Raw genomic sequence first — 22,876 nt, 5'->3', positions numbered from 1 at the left:
ACTGGTAGAGTTTAAGGGTTAATGGGGTTTTGGCATCAGGAAAGGTAATGGATTCACGGTTAGGTAGAAATGTTATAGGTTTTCTGTCGAGTTCAGGAATGTGCTTTGGAGAGGTAGTAGGATTTCCAGTATTGAGGTATATATAGAATGTTGGGAGTAATTGGTTTTTAGAGCTGAGCAATATTTTATCGAAAAATGAAATGTACATATTATTATTAATAGTAATAGTAGTAGTAGTGTTTATTAGCAATAATAATATAATTGTTACATTATTGTAATTATTTTTTGATTAAAATTTAAATGAATTATGAAATTAGTTGAAAGAAGAAAGTACATATGTAAAAATATGCATGCAGATGTAAAACATTACACACACAAACACACAAATGTATATATAAATATGTGTACTTTCAAATATAAATGTAACATTCTCTTAACTATTGTGATGCAAAGGCTAAACGCACACCTGATGCAAACAATTCCTGTGTAAAGGTCCTCCTGTTGTACTTGTCGTGATGTAACGACTCCCAAAATAACGTTATGCACAGCAACCACTGACATTCGTTTGAAGACCTTACCACAAATCAAATTCATGTAGTTGCTTCCTACTTGCAGAAAACGTACAACCAGTAAGTGGCAAGGATTCTTCCTTCACCACTCTTGTCAGCCAGCGGTAAGTTTTCTTTTAATTGAAGAACAGCAAGATCTGAAACATAGAGCTGCCATTACCTCATGTTTGCCTTCACTTTGCAAGCTTTTAATCTTATGACGTATAGCAACATGTGCTATAATTAATGGAAACACTGTGAGTGTTAGTTCCAGCTCTAATTTTAGCTGCGAGTAAGCGTTTTCAGGACCGTGTTTACTGTATCTGTGCAAATGTCCTTCTCAGAGCAATGTTTATGCAGTCGAAAAATAAGAAGTAGCATGTATTGCACAATGACTCAGGTCACGTGCCAAAAAAAAACAACGCACTCCTTTCTATGTAATGTCACATCCAGGCGCTCTTTGTTGTTTCAAGAATTATAGACAAGAGTCTTGTTTGCCATTGCCCATGAAAGTGAAATAGCATAGAATTACAACATTTACAATTATTAGTACTGGTAGCATACCCTGGATTAGACACACTATTATTGCATTATGCATTGCACATTAGCCCCTTGGGCAAGGGGGCGGAGGTAGGGTGAGGATTTCCACCCAGAATTGATGAGCACGATCACTTATGTGAAGGCAGAAATCTACGTGTGTGGAGATCTCAGCACATAGACCACCCTCATTTCAAAATCATTACTGCCTCTTTGGACATTTCCCTCACAATGTATGCCAAGAATAAGAATAACATCTTTCATGTTTCTTCCAAATTAGAATTTAACATAATAGTGTGTCCTCGGATACATGGTCATGCCATTAGAATATAAGTAGGCATAATTCTAATGTTATTTCACTTGTAAATCAATTGTCATTTACCATACTTAAATTGAGGCCTTCGTCCACCTAATTTCTGCACTGCACCATAAAGCCAGAGCAACTCCTTTCAATGTCCATTCAGAGTTAAAATTTCATGGAATATTTCTAAGTAATACTTTAATGGATAGCTAAGAGCAGAGGGTGGTACATTTAAACTACATTACTGAAACAGGATAAAAATAACACTTAAGCTGGGCTCAAGTATTAAAACAAATATGAGAAGGCACTGCAAATGAAAGTAAGCTACATACAAAGTTATGGTTTAGTATAAGGGGCAAGAGGCCGCTCAAACAGTTTGAAATTATTGATTTCACTTGGATTTTTTCGGATAAGTATTCAGTTTAAGCATGTGCATGCATACACAACGTAATTGGTATACCACACTAGCACATGAAAAGGACATTTAGGAAAAATCTATTTTGAAATTACGTATAGAACATCCCCCTCTCTCTCTGTCTATATATGTGTGTGTGTGTGTGTGTAAAATAATCTTTTGGATAGGATCACTGAGTCTCTTTGTTAACGCACTCCTGGGTCTGCCTTCTCACAGTACAATCGCTTGTGTGAAAATGGAAGCTCGCCCATTGCACAATCTCTAAACACTTCCACCAGCTGTGGATTCTGCCCAGTCCAAGAGTCTAAGGCAATGCATACCTACTCATCCAAATCCTAGGAAGCCACAAAGTTCCTTGGTACAGAATCAAACCTACATCTTCCTGGAATTTCTGGCATTCTGTTTAACCACTGGTAACACCTGCCACCCATGACCCCATCAGCAACCTTCAGAAGTTTTGTGTGGGAACTCCCTCAATATTTGTCATATCACGTATATCCCTATGCCATTTTTACAGAGGCTGTTTCTTTGTGTCTTTCCAGTCTTCAAGTTCACTGTCCATTTTAATGTAACATACAAATATCCAACATGGGCATTTTCTTCCTCCGTGGCATGGTATTGTTCTGATTGTGGTGGTGTGCACTAGGGTGTGTTTTTCATGGACAGCCATATGCTCCATGCCACTTCGATGCATACTTCCCCTGTGAGATGCAGTCCCCGTTCACCACTCACAACAATAAGTCCAAACCCTCAAAGTCCTGTATGACCCCATTGTTGCGGGATGCCATAGAGCACATGTTGTTGTGTTTTCTACCTTCAGCAGGAGCAGCAGGTCCCATGCAGCCCCAATCGTGCCATTTGTGGGAGGCACAACCCCCATTTTTCACATTGCCCGCCACCTTCCAGAACCACGCCCCTCAGGCACCTCTAATAGTTATCAGTACCAAAATACTCCCTGAGACTTGCTTTCTCCAGCAAGAGAAACCAAGCTGCTTATTAACCCCAATCAAACAGGCAGGTGGAAAAAGAAGCGCTTTGAATCCCCTTGCCTCCAGTACCAGGTGCAACAGACACCTTCCAATTCTGTGCCAAAACGCTTCATAGTACATCATGAACCATGTGGTCTACAGTCATGAGAAGCCAAGGGGTTGCCCGAATATCGAACTACAAACAAATTCATCACTAGTAGCCTTATGATTTTTCCCTATTGCAACACATCATCAAGAACCTCATATGCAACCAACACTTCATGACGTTTTTACATCTGGAATACATTACCAACACATACATCGCTTAGTCTTACAGACCAACCTACACACCTATTTTTCATAGGGTTCCTGCACACCACAGGTCCTCACAATCTATGGTGTTACAACCATAGTTGTAAAAGATAACGTATAAACATGTCTATTGGAAAGTATTTCTGCACGTAATTCAATAGGAGGAGTGGGCCATCTGTGACTGTTTCCAGCCAAATTCTAACTAGATCCATCACTCTTTCAACATCATTATATTTTTGTTTACCACCCTCTCCCCAATGACCCTTATTTAATATATACTTTGAGGCAGTGACGTAGACACTCAATGCAGTCATCTTGCCTCTATACTCTGTTAATACCCAATTTGAAAATCTGACTATATCAAATGACTGTTCAGAAAGCACTTGAGATTTTCTGTTAATCATTTGTGAATTTTAAAATGCTTCCCCTTTTTTCAGTATGAACAATTGCAATTGTGCAATTAATCAACAACGCAATGTACGCAAAGTTTTCTGAGCCATATGCCTTAGATGCCTATAGAAGCTTGAGCCATGTCACAGCTCAGAAGAAACCCTCCCAACCCCTGCTATGTGCATTAAACAAAGTTTCAAATTCCTGAAACCTGTTGGGCAGATCTACTCGAGTGCATGGTCGTAAGCTTTGGAATCATCTAAACCCCAACCTGCGGACTGGACCCAACCATCTGAAATTCAGAAAACTCTTAAAAACAGAACTGTGGGTAAACATGTAGTGAGTGAAGAGGAATGGATGGTGCTCCACCCTGTCAGTCAGAGAGACATCAGCTACTTCTGAGATTTTTTTTTCTCAATGCTTTCATAGAGCACCCTGAATTAACTGGAAAGTGATGCTATGGATATGTCTATGAACTAAAAATTGAAAAACAATGGATTGGTTTAAGATTTCTAGCTGTTTACAAATAGGTGTTGCAATTTTTGTAAGAACTGATCAGTTAACTTTGACCTCATCCTAGTGCCCTACAGCATAAAAAAGGACTGTTATATAGTGTAGTGTTGGAAAGTTACAGTCAATCAAAACATTCCTTTATCACAGAAACTGGAGCAGAGCTTTGAAAAGCAAATAGTATGTTGCCATTTTCTGGCACACACACTATAATTTAAGTACCATTTGTCCATGTTCTTTAACACGTAAATGTCCTTTGTTATACATTCTGAGTCAAAAGCAAATTAACCTAATCTGAACCTGAAAGTACAACCTACGCAAAGAGGTAGGTATAGCATTGGAAACTGTTAATTTTTCATTCTGATAGTATTTATATTAAACATGCCGTTTCTGGAACACTTAGCCTTTAGCACACCATTTCTTTTACTTTAATTTGCCCTTTAAAAGTATGGAAATTGTAGACATTTTAGATCCATTCTTAATGAAATAATGTACATACTTTGGACATGCTGAGGCGTTATGACCTCATTGATTGGAAAGTGAGACGACTACTAATTAAAATGAATTGCTGTTTAAAAAAATTGTGGTCACAAACCCAAAGATTCAATATTTAATTCACAGTTACATATGTGTAGAGTGAAGTGGATCTACCAAGTCCCATTCGACTCTCTAATAACCATTTTAACAGGAGAGTTAACCTAGAAGATGCCAAGACCGGAAGGTTACTAAAAACTGCTTTTTAATCCAAATGCAGTCGGCTGGGGCAGAGGTCACCAATAGTCCATAGACTATTGTAAAGAGAAAAACCTACTATTATTTAAGATTTTGTATGTGAGCCTAGAAGTGAATTTAGCAAATGTTTGTTGAACAGAACTTTATATTCATCACCTAATTAAATATTTTGTGTTTTTTATACATTGCCCTAAATTGCCTATATAATGTATTTGGTTACACATTAAAGCATTTGAAAACAAACAAATAAAGGAAATTGACGACCTATATGTTAGGCTTTTAAATCTTGCTTTCTATTTTTACTATGGTACAATGTCCTAAAATTATGTTTCTATGTTCTAAACTATTGAATGTTGTGCTGTAAGAAATGTGGTTACTAGTTGACTGGGGTGAAACCCTGCACAAGCAGGTACCACAATTCTTCTCAGGGGAAGTCACAAACAAACTCTAAGTTAACCTGTGCTCAGCCCTTGGGTTGCTTGGCATTGAGCAGTCCGGCTTAACTCAGAGGCAATGTGTAAGGTATTTGTGCAACACATCGAACAGTACCACAGTGAAAACACACCACAAAAGGATTCCATAATGTGTTTAGAAAAACAGTCATTTCAATAAATAAAACAAAACCAAAATAACAAAAATCCAATCAGTATAACCAGAGATATGAAGGGGTAAAGTTTTTTTAATGAAAATAGAGCTAAAAAGTTGAAAGTGCCAACAGTGAACATCTGGTCGCGCCAGATGGGGACACAGTCAAAAGTTCAGGCAGACTGCGATGTGCATGAGGATACATGTTTAGTAGTATTAGAAAGTTTGTTTACTTTGGTTTCCATCTAGAGAAAAACACTGTTTTCAGACTTAAAAGGACTCATCACTCTAATAACCAATCTTATTTTCAACTCTATTAGTGTTTTTCCACCTGGAACAAAACCCACTGTTTTCAGACTTAAAAGGGCCCACCACTCTAATAACCAATGTAATTTAAAACTTAATAGTCTTGTAGAATAGTGAGACAAACTGTTGCATATAATGATCTACTATTTGAGTGCGGTCCTTCCCACTCTCAACCCCCCACACAAGAAATGTTAAATGTGCAATTTTATCCACTGCATTCACATCTGAGAGTCCACATCCCGCCCTGTCTAATGCCATTGCCGTCCTTTTCTTCTCCTAGGTATTGACAATATTTGTTTATTTTTCTGACTGCAGTTTACGTAATTGTCTCACAGATTGACTCATACCACCTCACGTCTCAGCGAGGAGGTATGAGTCTTGATATGATAATTGTTGCAAGTCATAGCATTAATGTCAGAGTGAGCAAAGTCAAGGCTCTTTAGATATACCAATGCACATCAGTTTCTGCATCCCTGACGTGCACACCAAGAATTCCACCTTCTGTGCAATCAGCACCTATGTGCTGCCACCTGGGAATCCATACAGGAATAGATGTACCTTCTAAGCAATGCCAAGTACCTTGCCATGTGTCTCTATATTAAAACAAGGCAAGGATGAAAAATACACTGTGGAGTTTGATTTATTTAAAGAGATTGGCTGATATATCAGCACAGGTCTTCTAAGCTGCTTATCACTCACACTTGTGTGTCGCACAGTCTTCAGTCTCCTCAGAGCAGGGTTAGAAAACACATTCACCCATCATGTGTCCTACAATGGATACTCTTTCACCAGAATTTCCCATCTTGAGGGGTATCCACCATTCCCTACCTCTGCTGGACCAGACATGCATTCCTAACCATGCCATCTACCTACTCCTTTTTTACAATGCTCATTCCACTTCATTTCTTAAGGGCTTTCTCCTCAACGCATGGCCGCTCATCTTCAACACAGTTACTCTTTATGATAGTTTTATTGACAACTCCAACTGAAGGCGCTCAATGAAGCATAACACATACAATTGATGGTTGCCCCCATCACTGCATTCCCCCTGCAATGTTGCAACATCCTATTCAAGAGACATGTGTTGCACCTAGGAGGGGTAGACCGGTGGCACTGGTTCATTGGTCCTTCTTCAAAGCACTATTAGTCCTTCAAAAAACTGTTCACATAAAGTTTTAGTAGCCCACCCTCTCCTTTCATGTAAACCATTGCATATTTATTTACACACAGACAGCAAGAGATTATAAACCTAGTTGCAATCTTCCATACAATACTATTAGACACAATATAGCAACAAGGCCTAAAAATAGAGGGAGGGCCAAAAACGTAAACCACCAATAAAGTCACCATCTAGCATTCAGAAAGAATTGCAGTAGGCTTCTCACCCACTGATAGAAGCATGCTTCATCATCAGTGCCTATGCACACCCTGGAAAGATGATACAACCTGGACGGACTCAACCAAATCCTTGGGAGTTTATAGGTAGGGGGCCAAATTTAACAGGGCCTAGTGCCTCCTTGCACCACATTAGAGTCATTTCTTTTTATGCTAATGTGGTCCAACAAAGCCAAAATCGCAGTGCCTCATTTATAAAGTGTCACAATGCATGCTTTGCTCCTCTTTGTAACCCCCTTGCACCACATTATGCCGGCACCAGGCATAATGTATGCAAGGGTGGCGCTCCCCGTTAGGGGAGTGGGGCGAATAAATGGCACAAAGAAATCTAACAGATTTCTTTGCACCATTTTTTGAGGCATTTTTCATACATTTTCAGAGTAGGTGTTAAATGGGGGGGGGCACCATTATTTATAATTGACCCCATGTACTGATCAGGCTTAGCACAAAAATGTTGGTGCTAACCCTGAACAGTACATCAATAGCGTCAAAAAAGCTGACACTATTGACCCTATTCTGCGCCATGGTGTGCAATATTTTAAATATGGTGCACACATGGTGGTGGTAGTGGGACGCTAGAAGGCGCAAGGACGAGTGCAGTGCCACTTTTCTTAAAACTTCCGCAGAGTATAAACTCGATAGGAGCAGGGATCCAGAACAGCTGTTAAAAATACCTCCTGGTATACGCACAGGAGATTTATTTTATTAGAGGGTATGGGTAAAAACAAAACAATTCAGGTTTTTAAAGGAATTTATGTCCCAGAAAACCTGCCAACATGTTTCAACCATTGCTGAGAGCCCATCCGGGTCTGGTGGCTTTGTCAGGGCTGTCAAACTGTGCTTGCCTGCCTTGGAGTCAATGCATAAAAGGGAGGCCTTTTGCTCTCACCTGACCTAGAAGCAGCTTCTCATTTGGAAGTACCTAAGAGAAACAAAACAAAACAAGAAAAACCTTTTTAAACATATATGTGACTAATTGTGGGGAATGATTGTTATAAAAAACCCAAATATGCTGTGGTCATGATAGAGTGGTTCTTCTTTATTAATTGGAAATAGTCCCATTTTGTAAAGTGGAATGTACCTATTTGTATCTTTTCTACACAACACCAATATCCTCCGTGAGCCTGACCCTAGATATTTAAAACCAGGCGAAACTCTAAAAATCTTTGTTTATTTTAGAAACAAAACTTTACCAGAACTAGTATGAAAAATGGACACTTTGTGTACCCCCGCAACTCTTGCAGTAATTTCACTGGATGTTAGTGTGTCTCGACTAACAAGCTGTAAAACCATCAAGTTGCCATGCAGAAAGTCATTTCATATAGCCCTGAACCCTTGCTCTAAAAACCGCCGGATTTTAATGTGTTTTGGCTAATCAGCTGTAAAGCCATTGAGTGCACATGCGCATGCATAAGTTAAAAGTGAGACATCATCCTTATACATGCAGTTTTTAAAATCATACATACAATAGACACTGCCACACCTTACCGTATTGTCAGTGGTTCAAATACCATGCGCGTCTGGTGGAGGGGTGTCATCCTGTTGCCACACCCTTAAAAACAAAGGGGCACAGCAGACGTATAAATCAGTCATGGTAACAGTGCTTTGTAATGGTCATAATTGTACTCCATTTCCAATATAGTACTCAGGTGATTAAGGGGTAATCATACTGTACTTTAAGAGTAAGGCGAGGCAATACATTTGATACAAAGATGGCTAACCCGTCCTTAGGTCTACCAGCATTGGTTGGCACAGCAGGTTAATGAAAAGTCTTAAGCCTGTTCATATGGATCAGCTCTAGGGCCCAAGTCTCCTGGCAGCAGAGAATATCGAATTTAAGTATGAAATCAGACCAACAAGTTAGCGACACCATGGAGCTAAGACCTGTCACATTCTAAAATGAAAACATATAAGGTGAGGCAATAATTGCTCATGTGAATATTGTTATGGTTCTAGATCGTCCAGGTCGTCAGGTCAAGCATTCATGCAGACTCGTTGCTAATACTCATGCTGTGGAGTTATATCACAGTCATGAAGAGAAACAAATTAATCCACAATGGCAAGGAGATCGTGTGCCACATAACATCTTATTCTAATAATATGTTTTAAAATGTCTTGTGCACACTCTTTGTTTCATTCAGATGGTTTAATCCAAGCTTAAATCCCTTACGGATCTGCTTCATATGTACTTATACTACATTGTGAAGTCACCCTTAGTTCGGGGTGATTGCATTTAAATACAAATCTTATTGCAACATATTCCGGGTGAAACGGGACTCCAGACCAATCACATTACAATTGTGAGCCATCAAGGCTTTTGCTTAATGTCTACATAATAAATGCTACCATTGTTCCCTGTAACAACAGAAAGCATCACAGCCACTGCCAAGGAGTGCGAACAGGGTTGGCTTTTGGGCAGTGCGAGCGGTGCGACCGCACCGGGCGCTGACCTTTGGGGGGGCCCTGTGTTTAGCAATTGGGCCCAGATGTAGCAAAACAAAACTTTGCGACTTGCAAATTGCAAGTCATACCGACTCGCAAATTGCAACTCGCAAACTTTTATGCAGAAAGGTGTCTCAGACACCTTCTGCGACTCACTATGGGGTCGCAAAGACCCAGCTCATGAATATTAATGAGGTGGGTCGCATTTTGCGACCCCATAGCGAGTCCATGCATTCACAGGGATGGTGGCCTGCTGAAGACAGCAGACCTCCATGTCTGTGACTGCTTTTTTAATAAAGCAGTTTTTTTTTTCTTTTTGCAGCCCGGAAAGGAAAACGAGCTGCAAAAAGAAAAACTTCCGAAACCATTTGGTTTCGTTTTTTTCAGAGTAGACAGTGGTCCATAGAACCACTGCCTGCTCTGAAGAAAGATTTTTCTCTGCATTCACAAAGGGGAAGGGGTCCCATGGGGACCCCTTCCCTTTTGCGAATGAGTTACCACCCACAACTGCAAGTTGGTTTGCGACCGCATTCGCGGTCACAAAGCAACTAACATGGCGATGCGGTCGAAATAGGAAGGGAACACCCCTTCCTATTTGCGAGTCGCAGCCTCAAATTGCGAGTCGCTACCGACTCGCAATTTGAGGTTGTGCATCGCGTTAGGCCTTTTGCATGCCGCAAACTGCGTTTTTCGCAGTTTGAGACATGCAAAAGGCTTCCTACATCTGGCCCTAAGTTCCGAAACTCATGATTTAAAAGCACCTGCTAAAAAGTTGCTTGTGCGTTTAGCCTTCAAGAAACAATTAAAATGTCAAGATACTTCTTGTGGTTAATGCTCCTGCTAGAGAGAGAGATGGGAGTTATGCCTAGTGGCAGCTTTGACTCAACATAAAGTACCATAGAGGGTTAATATGCCTGCTGCAAAAAACAGAACTGTGGGGCAAACTAAAGAAAAGTAAGCGCCACTTTTCTTGCACCCTTTAGAGCCCCCCTAACGCCACCATATGTGCCTCACATTTAAAATACGGTGCACCATGGCGGTAGTTAGGGGACTAGCATCTGAATTTCTTACACTAGTCCGACGCTTTGCAGGATTAGTTTTTGATGCTATACTTCTGAAGCACCCAGAGTCCTATTGTAACCAATGGAATACTCCTTTTAATACCTGCTCTGAGCAAGTGTTAAAAGTGCCAGAAAAAAATGACGCAAAGAAATCTGACAGATTTCTTTGCGTCATTTTTTTGGCTTCCCTTATGGGGGGGGGGATGCCCCCTTTGCATACATTATGCCTGGCGCAGGTATAATGGAGCGCAAAGGGTTACAAAGTGGCACAATGCATGCATTGCACCACTTTGTAAATAAGGTGCAGCGTTTTTGGCCTTCTAATGCCACATTAGTGTAAAAAAATGACACTAATGTTACGTTAGAACGGCACTAGGGGCTCTTAAATATGCCTCTATGGCAGTGCTTAATTTGTGCTTGATGTTTCTGGTGCAGAGCACTGACACTTACTTTTGAGGTCCAAGGCTTATTTTTCTGCCTCAAGCATTCACTGCGAGAAAAAGACACATATGGAAAAGACGGAGGAAGACAAAAACAAAAAAGCGTCACAATGTCAAAAACAGAAATCCACAAGAGTGAGCTGAAGGGGCAGGGAGTGCCTGTAAATGGACTGAAGAGGCCCAAAATGAGGATTATGCTGCCTCTGTATTTTGTGTTCACAAATTTCAGTGCAGCAGCTGCGTGTTTAAGAGGAGGTCTTTAGGCACCAGCACCTTTTTATTTACAAATTAAGCACTATCCTATGTGGGATATTTGAAAAAAGTGGCTCTGCACATAGGGCTTTACCACTTTTCTTGCACCCCTTGGCACCCACCCTAACGCCACCATGTGTGTGTCATATTTAAAACATGGTGCACCATGGCGGTAGTTAGGGGAGTAACGTCAGAATGTTTTATGCTAGTCCAGCAATTTGCAGGAATAGCCTAAAAAATGTTGACGCTAATTCTGCAAAGCACCCAGAGGCCCATTGTAACCGATGGAAGCCTCCTTTTAATGCCTGCTCTGAGCAGGCGTTAAAAGTGCCAGAAAAAAATTACGTAAAGAAATCTGTCAGGCATAATGTAGCGCAAAGGGTTACAAAGTGGCGCAATGCATGCATTGTACCACTTTGTAAATATGGCTCAGTGTTTTTGGCCTTCTACGCCACATTAGTGTAAAAAAATGACACTAATGTGGTGTTAGAATGGCACTAGAGGCTCTTAAATATGCCCCTATGGCAGTGCTTAATTTGTGCTACTTGTGTCCGGTGCGGAGCACCGGCACTTATTTTTGAGCACTGGTGCTTGTTTTTCAGCCTCGAGCATTTACTGCGAGAAAAAGTCACATGTGGGAAAGACGGAGGAAGAGAAAAACGAAAAAGCGTCACAATTGGAAAAAGCAGAAATCCACAAGTGTGAGCTGAAGGGGCAGGGAGCGCCTGTAAGTGGATTGAATAGGCCTGAGATGGTTTCAGGATTACGCTGCCTCTGTATTCCTTGTTCACACATTTAATTGCAGCAGCCGCATGCTTAAGAGGAGGGCTTTGGGCACCGGCATCTTTTTATTTACAAATTAAGCACCGCCCCATGGGGCATATTTGAAAAAAGGGGCACCGCACACAAGGCTGTGCCACTTTTCTTGTGCCCCTTAGCAGCCCCCCTACCGCCACTATGTGTGCATCATATTTAAAATATGGTGCACAATGGGGGTAGTAAGGGGACTAGCATTAGAATTTTTTATGCTAGTCCGGTGCTTTGCAGGATTAGCATAAAAAATGTTGACTCTAATCCTACAAAGTACCCAGAGGCCCATTGTAACCAATGGAAGCCTCCTTTTAACGCCTGCTCTGAGCAGGCATTAAAAGTGCCAAAAAAAATTACGCAAAGAAATCTGTCAGATTTCTTTGCTCCATTTTTTGGCCCCCCTAATGGGGTGATGGCCCCTTTGCATACATTATGCCTGGCGCAGGCATAACGTAGTGCAAAGTGTTACAAAGTGGCGCAATGCATGCATTGCACCACTTTGTAAATATGGCGCAGCGTTTTTGACCTTCTAACGCCACATTAGCTTTAAAAAAAATTACACTAATGTGGCTTCAGAATGGCACTAGGAGCTCTTAAATATGTCCCCATGGGCATATTTGAAAAAAGTGGTGCTGCACACAGTGCTGCACCACTTTTAATGCGCCCCTTAGCTCTCCCGTAGCGCCACCATGTGTGCGCTGTATTTAAAATATGGCGCAACATGGCGGTAGTTAGGGGACTAGTGTCAGAATTTCTGACGCTAGTCCGGTGCTTTGCAGGATTAGCGTAAAATCTGTCTAATTTCTTTGCGCCATTTTTTTGCCCCACCCCAACGGCGGAAGGCCACCTTTGCAGACATTATGCCTGGCGCAGGCATAATGTAGCACAAAGGGATACAAAGTGGCCAATGCATGCATTTCGCCACTTTGTAAATATGGCACAGCGCTTTTGGCCTTCTAATGCCTCATTATCATAAATAAATGACTCTAATGTGGCGTTAGAATGGCGTTAGGGGCTCTTAAATATGCCCCTATATTTTAAGTGGCTAGCTAGGTGAATTAGGAAAGCCAGCCTTTATAAGTGCTTTAAAACACACGAATATATGTGAAAGGGGAGCGATGGAGAGATGAGGGGCACATTTGCCGGGTGTTAGTGAGAGAAACCGCGGAGGATGTCATGGGGTGGGGGGCGCCACAATAAACTGTCGTACAGGGCCGCGCCAGTTCTAAATCCGGCCTGGGTGCGCATGCCTAGTTTGAAATACTCAACACTGTTTTCACCCATTTGTAAGATTGAACCTGCACAGTGTAGCGATTCTACCAAAACCACAGCTCCCACAAAAGTACGGCTGATTACGAGGTCAAATGTGCGATAAAAGTGACTTTTTAATTATTAGGAAATACCTAAACAAGACATTATACCAGAAAAACCTATTCAGATGTTTGCTGGCGTCATCCTTCTATTAACGTAAACACATTGACCAATTTCCAAGCTCCAGCCATGGAATCATATTCATGCGTTATGCAACAGAAGTCATTATTCTCGTAGACACCCTTTTTTAGGTGAGTCATCCACTCCAATTCTTTTTGAAGTGTAGATGATGACTTTATTCGTAGTTTCCGTTTTTTGCCCTCTCTCTGTTTTCAGGCCTACTTGCTTTATTGTGTGTAATACCATCTCATATTACCATTACAAATGTTAGATAGTTATATCCTGTTACTCTGCTAGACCTAGCCTAAGAAAGTATTTATTGGATAATTCATTAATTTAGAAAATATATAAAGGAACACATAACGTTTTGCTGGTTGCAATGCTAAGCAGGGAATATACAAAACATTATAATTGCAAGAAATGACAGACTTTTAAAGAAGTAAATAATTAAAATGTATATTGAAGCATCAATTAAAAAAATATCCGATCCCAATTGACTCCATCCAAACCTTTCATTTCCCCCGTCACCCGCAGAATACCACCCTATTCTTGTTCACCACACAGTAACCAAAAAAGAAGAAAATGACAAACCCAACAAATAAAGAGACCACTACAGGATAGAAAGGAAGAGGATAGTCCTATATTATGATGACCTCCCTAGAAAAACTATGTTGATGACCCCCCCAAATGCTTATGCAAAAGAGTATGTGGGGTGCATGGAAAATTGTGATTTTAACAACTGGTCAACATGCACAAACCCTCTGAAGGTTGCAGTTTTTTAAAGTCTGGCCTATAGATAACTAAAGCTGACTGTTAGCGGACTACTGGCAAAAACCTATTGTGTTCAATATGAACTTAGAGTGGGCAATGGGTTTGCCCCTTCCTCGTGATTTAATGGCTTTCTTGTCTGTCTCAGTTTCATGATCTCAATTTGATGGCTTTCATCTCTAAATGTACGTTTGTTCTGCCTAAGCACTTCTTTGTTTCCACTCAGCTCCACAATCTCTTCACAAGGAGAAAAATATATAGATTTGAACCTGGTATTCCAGGTCCATATTTTATTCATCATTACAGGTGAAATAACTTCCAATTCCTGGATTTACAAGCAGAGATAGCAGAATCAGTGATTGTGACCCACTAGGACCACCACACCTAATCCAGGCAATTTGTACAGAGGTCCTTAGACTTCCAGATTCTCTTTTTTGCCAAAATTGCCTTTCACTGTTTAAGGTTCATACACTCTCACTGTGAAACACCATCAACCCAATCCATTGGAGAACAGAGCAAACTAGAACGTGTACCCCCCCAAAAAATATCTATACAAAATAAGTAAATAATAACATCCTGTACTAACTAGTCACAGTTATTTCACCATTTTATTTTCTAGCTGTCAACTCCTGTGCTATTAATAATGGCGGCTGTGAGCAGGAGTGTGTGCAGGTGAATGAATACCACTACAGATGTCACTGCCGACTACAGTACCAGCTAAAGAGCGATGGAAAACACTGTGAAAGTAGGTACATGGTTCTTGATGCGCTTACAGGTAATTAGCTTTGCTATGTATAGCTCAATGTGCATCACCATTGTGAATAACAGATTCTACATCTGCTTATTGCTTGCTGTGGGGGAGCAACAGTGGAAAAGAACACTTGTTTCCCTCTGTTGCTACATCATAAAGGGACTCCAGGCTGCTTTGACTGGGCTCTCTGAAAGCCTGTCTGTTCAATGCTGGTTCTGTTCTGCGACAGAGAAGAGAGATCACAACTTCCAGTCAGGAATGGTAGGGAAGGCATCAAGGTGGCAGGGATAGGCCTGGGGACAGGTGTTTGTTTGTTTACTTTGGGATACTTTGGGAAAGGAAGGAGAGGCCCTGTTATGTATGGCATTCCCACCATTCCTTTGCCCATGTGTAGTGCTTAAAAGCATGGACAGATGGTTTTGAACATTGTACATAACATAAAATTATAGTTGAGCAAAAAGTGAATAATGGGGATGTTTTTAATCTCAGGGCACTGAGTGATATCATGACAACTCAAGCCTCACTGCATATTTGAAAAACATTCCCATGATTCGCAGTTTCCCATCTATAACTCTACCCTGAATATCAGTTGCTACTTCAAGGTACAGTATATCTGGTTTTATTAGTTTATGGTAAGTACATCAGGAGTACCCTTACATCAAGTGGTTTTATATAGAGTGTGCCTTTAAACCACATAATTAAAAGTAAGTGTTCTTTTAAATTAGTTTTAACATGTGTGTGCATTCTTATGCACACACACACACAAACACACACAGTGTAGTTTTAGGTAGGACCTAGTTAGCATAGGAAATAGATTTTTGGGTTTCTTAATAATTTTGATGCCGTTAGACGAATCTTCGCAAAACTTTCCAAGGAAAGATCACCCAACTCAGCATCTTCCTGGAATGTTTCTGGGTGATCTGTCATAGGGGGGGCTGAGAAAAAGGGGGTGCCACAACATATTTCCCCATGAAGTTTCCATAGTTAATTTTGAACTCTGCTGCTGCCAAAATGGCTGAACTGATATATGCCACATCAGGCAGAAAGCTGGACCTTTACTTAAAAAGCATGCTTTTTGAGAAATTAAGATTAAAAATTTATAACTAGATGGTTGGGTATATGGGAGTCAAGCTGGAGTCCCGTAAGCAGGTAACTTCAAAATATAGATCGATCTGATTGGCAGAGGGAGTTTTTATCTGCCATTGGTCACTTAGCTCCTGTGAGAGCAAGAGGGCCCTGCGAGTCCTGCAGGAGTTCACACTCTGATTGGCTAGCAGCAACATGAAAATAAATGTTGCTGATGTCATTAGAGGACATAGTGACTCGGTCCCTGTGCCACCAAAATTTAAAAAAGCAGTGTATAGGTGGTCAGGATAGGGTGTACCCTGATACCTAGGAACTATATTTAGGGTCACAGAAAAAACGTGTTCACAAGTGTATCAAAGCAATTATCTCAGAGGTATCTCCACCACCGGCAGGGCCATATTAAAAAAGATTGTTTTGGATTGCTGTGATCCTTGGAGCCAGCATGATCCACTTGCTCCCCCAGGACTCCTGTGGGAGCACAGGGCTTACCCTAGCTCCTGCAAACTTGCCACGTGATTGGAAAAGCTTTTAAAAATAATAACATGGGAGTGAGGGTCTGTGGTGGGTTGGATGTGTACAGGCAGTAGTCCCTGCAGCTAACCAATGCATTGGGTGGCTATCTGCAGGGACCTCCATGCCACGCAAAGAAGAAGGCTACAGCAGTGGGGGTGTTGGGTGCCCCCTGGGGTTGGGCCCAACATCCTGGCCAGAGGCCAGGCCCCCCATCCTACACCACACTGCCTACAGCCTTTGGTCCTGCACAGCAGGGCTTTCTGGCTGCATGTGTTTGGGCACAGGGCCTGAACATGCCATTGCTATGCACTACTTACAACCTCAAATATTACATCGCTCATAACATTTTCTATGACAACAATGATAACATCACTTATGACATCTGACATTAAACCATTAATTACAATGCTGTGCATGGTGAGGGAGCGAGTTATGGTTACTTCAGCTAACTATAACTGGTGAATTTCAGTGTTTTTTATTTAAAATTATTACATTAAAACTTACATTTTCTTCTAACTATAATGACACTTTCAGTGAATTTCTACTTTTACTTTTTGTAATGTAAAGTAAGATATTATTACCATAGATAACTATAACACTGACCTTTGTTTTTTAGTATATATATTTATATATATATATATATATATATATATATATATACACACTTAAAAAAACTAAGGTTACGGGATTTTATAGCTAGGCTCACATTTTAAATGTATGAAACCATAGAAATTCACCTGCTATAGACAGAGGTATCTCAAGTAACAATAACTCTTGCCCTAAGGTCAAAATAAATCACACACCTGCAATGCACAGTTTTTCTGTCAAAGATTTTACTGCAAATATTACATTGATATTATCAATGATGTTATCAAAGATGTCATGAGTGCCGTAATTTTTTAGGTAAATAGCAGTGTATGGCAAGGGCAGTTCCCTGCTTATGTGAGAAATGGCGGCTCCTGCTGGACGCGGGGAGCCAGCTAGCACCATGGGGGCCTTCAGGCTCTCCCCCCACTGCGGACCTGTCACTCTCTCTCTCTCTTCCATCCCATCCCATATGCTTTTTAAGCCCTGGGAGGATCTCTCTGGGACCCCAGCAGCAGAGCTAAGGGGCCAGGGTGTCCCTCCCTTGTTGAAGTGTTGGCACCAATCATATCTTAGGGCTGAGAAAAAGGGGGAGTCAAAAAAGTTGGATTTCCCATGTTAATTCCTGTAGGACCTTTAGACACGACTACAGCCCGAACCACTGGCCGGAATTGCATCAAATTAGGCAGAAAGCTAGATTTCGGCATGCAGATTGTTCTTTCAGTTATTTGGTGTGAAGCTGTTCAGTAGTTTTTGAGAATTTGAAGGGAAAATAATTGTGTATATCTTTGAAATTTTTGAGATGATTGCGTTGAATTTGTGAATGCATGCAACAACAGGAATGCTGCGATTAGCTGGCCGCAACTTGACTTGAAAGTTGCAGCCCCCATTTTGTGTTATAAGAGAGGGTTCCCGGGGCTGAAAATTGAATAGATAGGTGGTATAAGGGGTCAGGGTGGAGGTACCCTGACCCAAGAAGTGTCATATAGGGGTGTTTTAGGGTCAAATTATGGGTTTAAAATGATTTTTCTTTACCATGCACGATATTCATGAATATTCGAGAATATTTGAGAATATGCAAACAAAATTTAAAAAACATTCACAGATTCATTCATACACTAATTCCTTCACTCAGACATGCAGTCAGGGACTCATGTGCCCACTCACCCACACTCAGACATTCAGATCCACTCAGAGATTCACACCCCCACTTTGAGACCCACTCAGACATTCGAGCACCCACGCACTTATCCACTGACTGAGATAGGCCCTGTGGCCAAACCCTGCTGCGCATGGCCAATGGCCAAGCGCAGTGCGGGGTTGGTTGGTTATGAGGGTTTAACTGCAGGCCCTGCTGCCAACCATGGCCGTGCGAGGCAGGGGTTCGATTAATGTAAAGTAATTAAAATGGCATTAACAAAACATAGAATTCACTGAAAAAACAAAGGGTACAAGGATGTTATAGTTAGGGTCTGAATGTGCTCGTAAAAAACATAGAAATTCACCAGTTATAGTTAGAGTAACTATAATGCACGCCCTAAGGTAACTACACTTGTGCCTTCGGCATGCAAAGTGAATTACTCCAAATATTCATTGATGGCATCTTCTTTGGTATCTTTGATATTATCATTGGAACATTTACAATGAAGTTATTGAAAAGTAAACTGTGCATGGCGAGGGTACGAGTTATAGTTACCTTAGGGAGCGAGTTATTTAATTTATAGTTGAATTTAATTTAATTTTTATAATAATGCTTAATTTTCTAAATGTTTATTATTATATTTCTAATATTATAATCTTATAATTCTAATATTTAATGCAAATTATGTAATATATATTGATTTACAATTAATAGAATCATAGTCCTAACTTTAATTCTAAATGTATAGCCTACAACTATTTATCAATATATATTAAATTGCAAACTTTCCTTTTGTTTGAAAAAATAAGACTTTTAAACCCTAAAATACTCTTTACCATCTATAACCCTACCCATGCATGAACCCTGAAACCTCTATTACAGCAAAAATTGCTACTCGTCCCAAAACTCTAAAAACCTCTTACCCAAAGTTACTACCCACCACTGAACCTTATGAAACCCATTACCACTAAGCCACTACCCACACCAGAACCCTAAAAAAAAACATACTCCTCAGACAACTATCACCCTCAAGCCTGAAAACTCCACACCCCAAACATTACCCATCACTGAGCCTTAAAAAACGTAAACTCCCCAAAAACTGCCCACACCTGAACTTTGAAAATCCCTTACACTTCAAAACACAGTTCACACCAAATCCTAAAAACCCCACACAACCCCAAAAACTGCATATCTCTAAACCCTAAAAAAAAAGCCCTACCACCTCAAAATAATCAACTCTGGGCTTCCTATTAATACCCTTACCGGCTCAAGCAGTCCTTCAACCAAAAAATAACAAAACCCATCACTGAAATCTGCAAAAACACTTTTCCATAAAAAGATAAACCTAAAACGCATGTGTGTAAAAATATGGAATTACCTAAACTTTAATTTCAATTAAAATACAATTTACTTAAATAAATTAAATTGTTCATAACTAAAAATATTTACTTTTAGAAATAATTCATATATCTGTATTTTAATTTCCTTTTCTTTAAATATTCACTAATTTTAATTTTAATATGTTGAATTACACATTCAAAGATTAAACATTTCACTACATTTACTTTAGGGCTCTTTATCTGTCTATCTGTGTATCAGTCAATCAGTATAAAGCACTGACCTGGCACTGTTTTATTACTTTTAATAAAATACGAAAATATAGGTACGAAGGGTTTCAGGTACCAGTGGTCTCTCTCAAATATATTATCCTAAATCACCATAGAGAATTTGTAGAAACACAGCAATAAAAATGGAATACATACTCCTGAGTCTTTCTTTTGCATTATTACATACTTCAAACAGCGTTAAATCTTCAGTGTACAACAAGATATCATTCAGGGATCAAAGTATAATATTTGTGCAAAATTATAAAAATAAATTATGATAAGCAAATATAGATCGCAAACTCATTACTGGTTCTGTATTAGTAATGTTTCACTGCGCATTACACTATCAAAAGATGCAAGTCATTTTGGTAATGAACCTCAGGACTGATAATGTGGCAGCATAACAAAATCATTGCCCATTGGGCAATCATTCTTATCGGAGGTTGTCATTTCTCTATTATTAAGAATGTGGCATTTCTGACTCAGAGAAAACAAACAGGGTAGACCCAGTGTTCCAAACTTTCCAAAACCCAATTATCATAACACAACATCAAGATATTAGTATCATAACTATGCTAATTTAGATTTCCTTACCATATAACTAAGCAATCCTGAATAACATATGAAAAAGCATGTTCTGGAAAGGATGCATTCAAATGCAGGAGTCTGTTAGTTCGTATTTTAGTTCAACACACTGCATTGCCATTTCTGTTTCCATAATGAGACCCTTACAGACTTTTATATTTAGTATGAAAATATATGGGGCTTTAAGGCATCACGAAGTTCTTTCTTGATCTCCTCTACAAGGTACGCGTAACACCCTGTCAACTCCAGAACAGCACATTAGTTCAGACCTACTAATAAGGACGTCTTAAAAATGGTGTGCTCTATCACAATTCTTGATGCTTTTTTCTCAATATCCAGAGCGTGCATGCAACGATCAGAATAACATGTAATCAATTTATCTATTGGTTTAGCATGTATTTTTTTTATTCTTACTACCTTTTCCACATTCTTACTGGTTTTGCATGCTTTGCATTCAGCACATGTTTTTTTTAAAACTATTGTTCTGGGTTAGCCACTGTTGTTTGATTTTGACAAAAAAATTATGGACCAATTTGTCCTTCAGATACAGTGATTTTCTATATGTCTTCATGGCCTTGATTCCAATTGTTTGCCAATGATTATCTTGTTCTTCATGATAGCCTAATAAATGCCAAAAATGCCTCTGATTTTGTTGGCTTGTTTGTTTTATAAACTGATATACTTCACATTGTTAGTACTTTCCACTTGCTTCTCATGTTTGAGTAATAACAGCTTTGTCATAGTTGTTTTATAAACCCTAGTTTCAGGCATGGCCAGAGTTCTGTTAGAATAAACTCTCATCTGAAATTTGTGTTTCATCTTTTCTTTCTCTAATGCAAGTGAACCTGCATGACTGCTATTCCCTTTGGCATGGATTAGTTCCCCAGATAGAAGGCATCTGACAAGACCCCTAGGATGATGACTATCTGACTATAGGATGGAGTAAACCATTGTTTCCTTTCTGTAAATAGTAGTCAATGTGTTCTCATTCTCAACGAATACCATGATGTTAAAACTCTACCTCTTCATTGCTGATTTTGTGACTGAATCTCTGATTCAGATTTTGAGATGTCAGTGATGCTGCAAATTATTTCAAATTAGGTGAAGAAAAATGTAATCTTTATACCTCAGCAAATGTAGATATTTGTGTATTTTTCATTCTCCTGAGCCCATGCCACTGGCTTCTCCCACCAGCAGATGAACAAATCTGTCCAACTATGGGCAAAGCAGGTGGCCATGGCAGTCCCTATTTTCTGTCTAAATGGAGGGTCTTCAAACATAAGGAGGAGCGAAATTCAATCAATGCAAGTATTGTTTCAGAATGGCCAAATACATTCATAGGACAACTCTTGAGGAAATGATTAAATGCTCAAGTACTGTTTTCATGTCCAATACAAGTATAAGGGAATGAGAACTCCAAAGTCACCATCATGTATGAATTATTCCACTGAATTTCATGTATTGCAATCAAGTAATTAGTACTGTCTCTGCAATAAGATGCAATGACAGAACAAATGGTGACTGAAATTCATTAATTAATATATATGGAATAAGCCCCAAAGTAAAAATCTTGACCAATGTGACACACTGTGCATACCTGACCCTGCACTCTATTACAGTCAGAATGAAATAGCATCTAGGTCCCAGTTTACCACAACATTTAATTTCATTAATACATATATATTTGTGGCACTTTTTGCCTTTAAACTTAAAAAATATATATCACTGTGTTAGACGTGGCATCCTTGGGGTGGTTTCCCGTAAACGTTTTGCCTTCTGATCTCCTGTTTTGCTGACTTCATTATTGCTGGCGTTAGAATTCTGGGCACTTTACCACTGCTAACCAGTGCTAAAGTGCATGTACCCTTGACCTAAAAACATGGTTACATTGGACTAGCCACAACTGGCATATTTAATTGACTTGTAAGTCCCTAGTAAAGTGCACTACATGTGCCCAGGGCCTGTAAATTAATGCTACTAGTGGGCCTACAGCACTGATTGGGCAACCCACTTCCGTAGTCCTTTAAACATGACTGATACCTGCCATTGCAGACCCCGTGTGTGTGTGCAGTTTCATACTTACCTTTCACAAGTGCCCCTTCAAATGGGGACCAGATAACCAGGTAAATATTTCGAGTTTGGTGTCTCTGGACTATTTAAAATCACAATCTATGGTAAAGTTGGATTTTAGGTTGCAAGTCTGAAACTTTAAGAAAGTTGGCATTTTCTTACTTAAACTATTCTGTGCCTTCTGCCTGTCTCCGAATGCATGTCTGGGGTAGGTGACAGCTGGGTTTTGTTCATTCCCTCTACACAGTCACACACAAAGGGATCTAAGATGTGTCATTCTCATCCTGATGGCCCTTCACCAGGCTGATGCGTCTTCCCGAGCTAGATGGGTTGAA

General features: G+C 40.0%; 1 protein-coding gene across 1 annotated transcript in view; it reads left to right on the top strand.

The window, feature by feature from the left end:
- Positions 1-22,876, top strand: part of LOC138265069 (multiple epidermal growth factor-like domains protein 6) — a 768,694-nt gene that overhangs the window by 402,754 nt on the left and 343,064 nt on the right. Inside the window, exon 7 of the mRNA XM_069212617.1 lies at positions 14,823-14,948. Coding sequence (XP_069068718.1) covers positions 14,823-14,948 — 126 coding nt within the window. The remainder of the gene's footprint in view (positions 1-14,822; positions 14,949-22,876) is intronic.

This window comes from Pleurodeles waltl, chromosome 11 (assembly GCF_031143425.1).
Source record: "Pleurodeles waltl isolate 20211129_DDA chromosome 11, aPleWal1.hap1.20221129, whole genome shotgun sequence".
NCBI classification, from domain to species: Eukaryota; Metazoa; Chordata; class Amphibia; order Caudata; family Salamandridae; genus Pleurodeles; species Pleurodeles waltl.
Note: the sequence above shows the minus strand (reverse complement) of the source record. Positions and strands in the feature narration are given on the sequence as shown.